Source organism: Cynoglossus semilaevis, chromosome 12 (genome assembly GCF_000523025.1).
Source record: "Cynoglossus semilaevis isolate Cse_v1.0 chromosome 12, Cse_v1.0, whole genome shotgun sequence".
NCBI lineage: Eukaryota > Metazoa > Chordata > Actinopteri > Pleuronectiformes > Cynoglossidae > Cynoglossus > Cynoglossus semilaevis.
This window is the reverse complement of record NC_024318.1, coordinates 15,903,865-15,905,617: the sequence shown is the minus strand read 5'-3', so window position 1 is coordinate 15,905,617 and position 1,753 is coordinate 15,903,865. Positions and strand designations below refer to the sequence as shown.

Here is a 1,753-nt window from a genome sequence, read left to right as displayed (position 1 = left end):
GATAGATATGTTGATACATAGATCATATTTTTATATATTATCTCCTTTCGATTGCTTCCCTATATCTCTTCTCTGTTTGAGCGGCTGCAGGTACAAAAGAAAAAAGACATAATAATATTACATTGTTAACAATTGTATTAACATGACAAATTAGTGTGTCATACCTTGAATTAATGAGCCCTTTTTTGAAATACATTTGATGCATGAAAAGGTTGCCCAATTCATTTTTGGACTTTTTAACAAATACATGAACCAATTGTTATAACGGTGAAAAATATGCAGCGCTGTCACCCGTTTCATTCCTTGGGTATGAATAGATTATCTCAGGAGAAGAACCTCCAGGTGTCAATGTGGGTGGTAATAGTGCAGCTATTTCACCAAACACAGAGAGGGATAAAACGCTGTATGTATATTAGTCTAGAGCAGGGGTGTCAAACATGTGGCCCGCTGGCCATAACCAGCCCGGTAGGGTGTTCGATGTGGCCCGCTTGATGAATTTTGAAAATTAAAGAACACTTCATGTTCAGGATATTTTTAGTAAAATTATTATTATTTCATTTGATATGAATGCATAATAATAATAATAATATATGGGTACTTCTTTGCATGAAAACAAAGAGGAAAAATATGGACTTATTGTAATTTCTAATTTATTATGTCATGATTGTACAGGTCCTGTGGCCCCTAAAAAAAAAAAAAAAGAATTTGACACCCATGACCTAGATGGACTTATTGTAATTTCTAATTTATTATGTCTCGACCATGCATAGGAAACTACTGTCCAAGGGACACATGACAGGACAAATGTATTTATATATATTTATTTTCTGAAAAAACATCACAGACATGACATTTTTGTTTATTTTTATCTTTCAAAATTCATCAATTGTCCGGATTGAAACCCCTCGCGGGCCGGTTATGTCCCGCAGGCCATATGTTTGACACCCCTGCTATAGACCATACATGTCAAACTCAAGGCCCGTGACCTGAATTTGGCCCATTTAGCCATTTTAAATGGCCCACGAAACAGTTTTTTCAACCAATAGTTATTATTGTTTCGAACCCTGCCCCCTGCAGGGCTGGGTGAGGACCTTTTTTTTTTTTTACTTTTTCTCTCTCTCTCAAAACGTGTGGTTTTGTCTGTGACAGATTGTTCTTCCAAAGTCCGAAGAAAATCCTGAGTGGTCCGAAATTCCGGATTACGCGTTTTGGCTTTTGTGGCCCTAAAACTATGGGATCGTCCACTTTGGGAAAGGCAGCGACACTTGATGCTCTCTTACATGAATGCGTTGAGGCTTTCGGTGAGTATATAAGTTAATGGGTGTGTAGTACAGTATAAAGTATCACAAGGTGTTGTTATTGAAATATAAAAAAACAAACCTAGATTCTTCTGCAGTCCCTTTATGTTCAGTACATCTAAAGTACGGGTGTCAAATACAGACCAGTCTCACTGGTGGAATATACATTGTTCTGCACAGCATGTCATGGTTGGGACTCTTTTTTTTGTGTGTTTTCTCCATAGAAGACAATGGGAAACTGCAGGACAACCACCTTCCCCGCAGCCTCCTGCTGATGCACCGCTGGTATGTTACCTCTGCAGAGCTGGCAGGAAAACTACTAATGATATATCCTGTACACGCACGCAGATGGCGCAAGGGACGGGGGAGACCATGACTCCCCCGATCCCCCCCCCCCCCCACCCCCCGTCCCCCCCAAAAGAGACAAACAAAACACGGAAAAAAAAAGGACAAGC

At 39.7% G+C, this 1,753-nt stretch overlaps 1 protein-coding gene across 6 annotated transcripts in view; it reads left to right on the top strand.

Annotated features, from left to right (window-relative positions):
• rasgrp3 (RAS guanyl releasing protein 3 (calcium and DAG-regulated)) overlaps positions 1-1,753 on the top strand; it is a 12,751-nt gene that overhangs the window by 4,338 nt on the left and 6,660 nt on the right. For all 6 annotated transcript variants that reach the window (XR_003051339.1, XM_025060977.1, XM_025060975.1 and 3 more), the window contains 2 exons: positions 1,150-1,301; positions 1,523-1,625. Coding sequence is in view for 5 of the 6 variants with exons in the window: in XM_025060977.1 (XP_024916745.1) it covers positions 1,150-1,301; positions 1,523-1,625 (255 nt within the window). In the remaining variant the exon portion in view is untranslated. The remainder of the gene's footprint in view (positions 1-1,149; positions 1,302-1,522; positions 1,626-1,753) is intronic.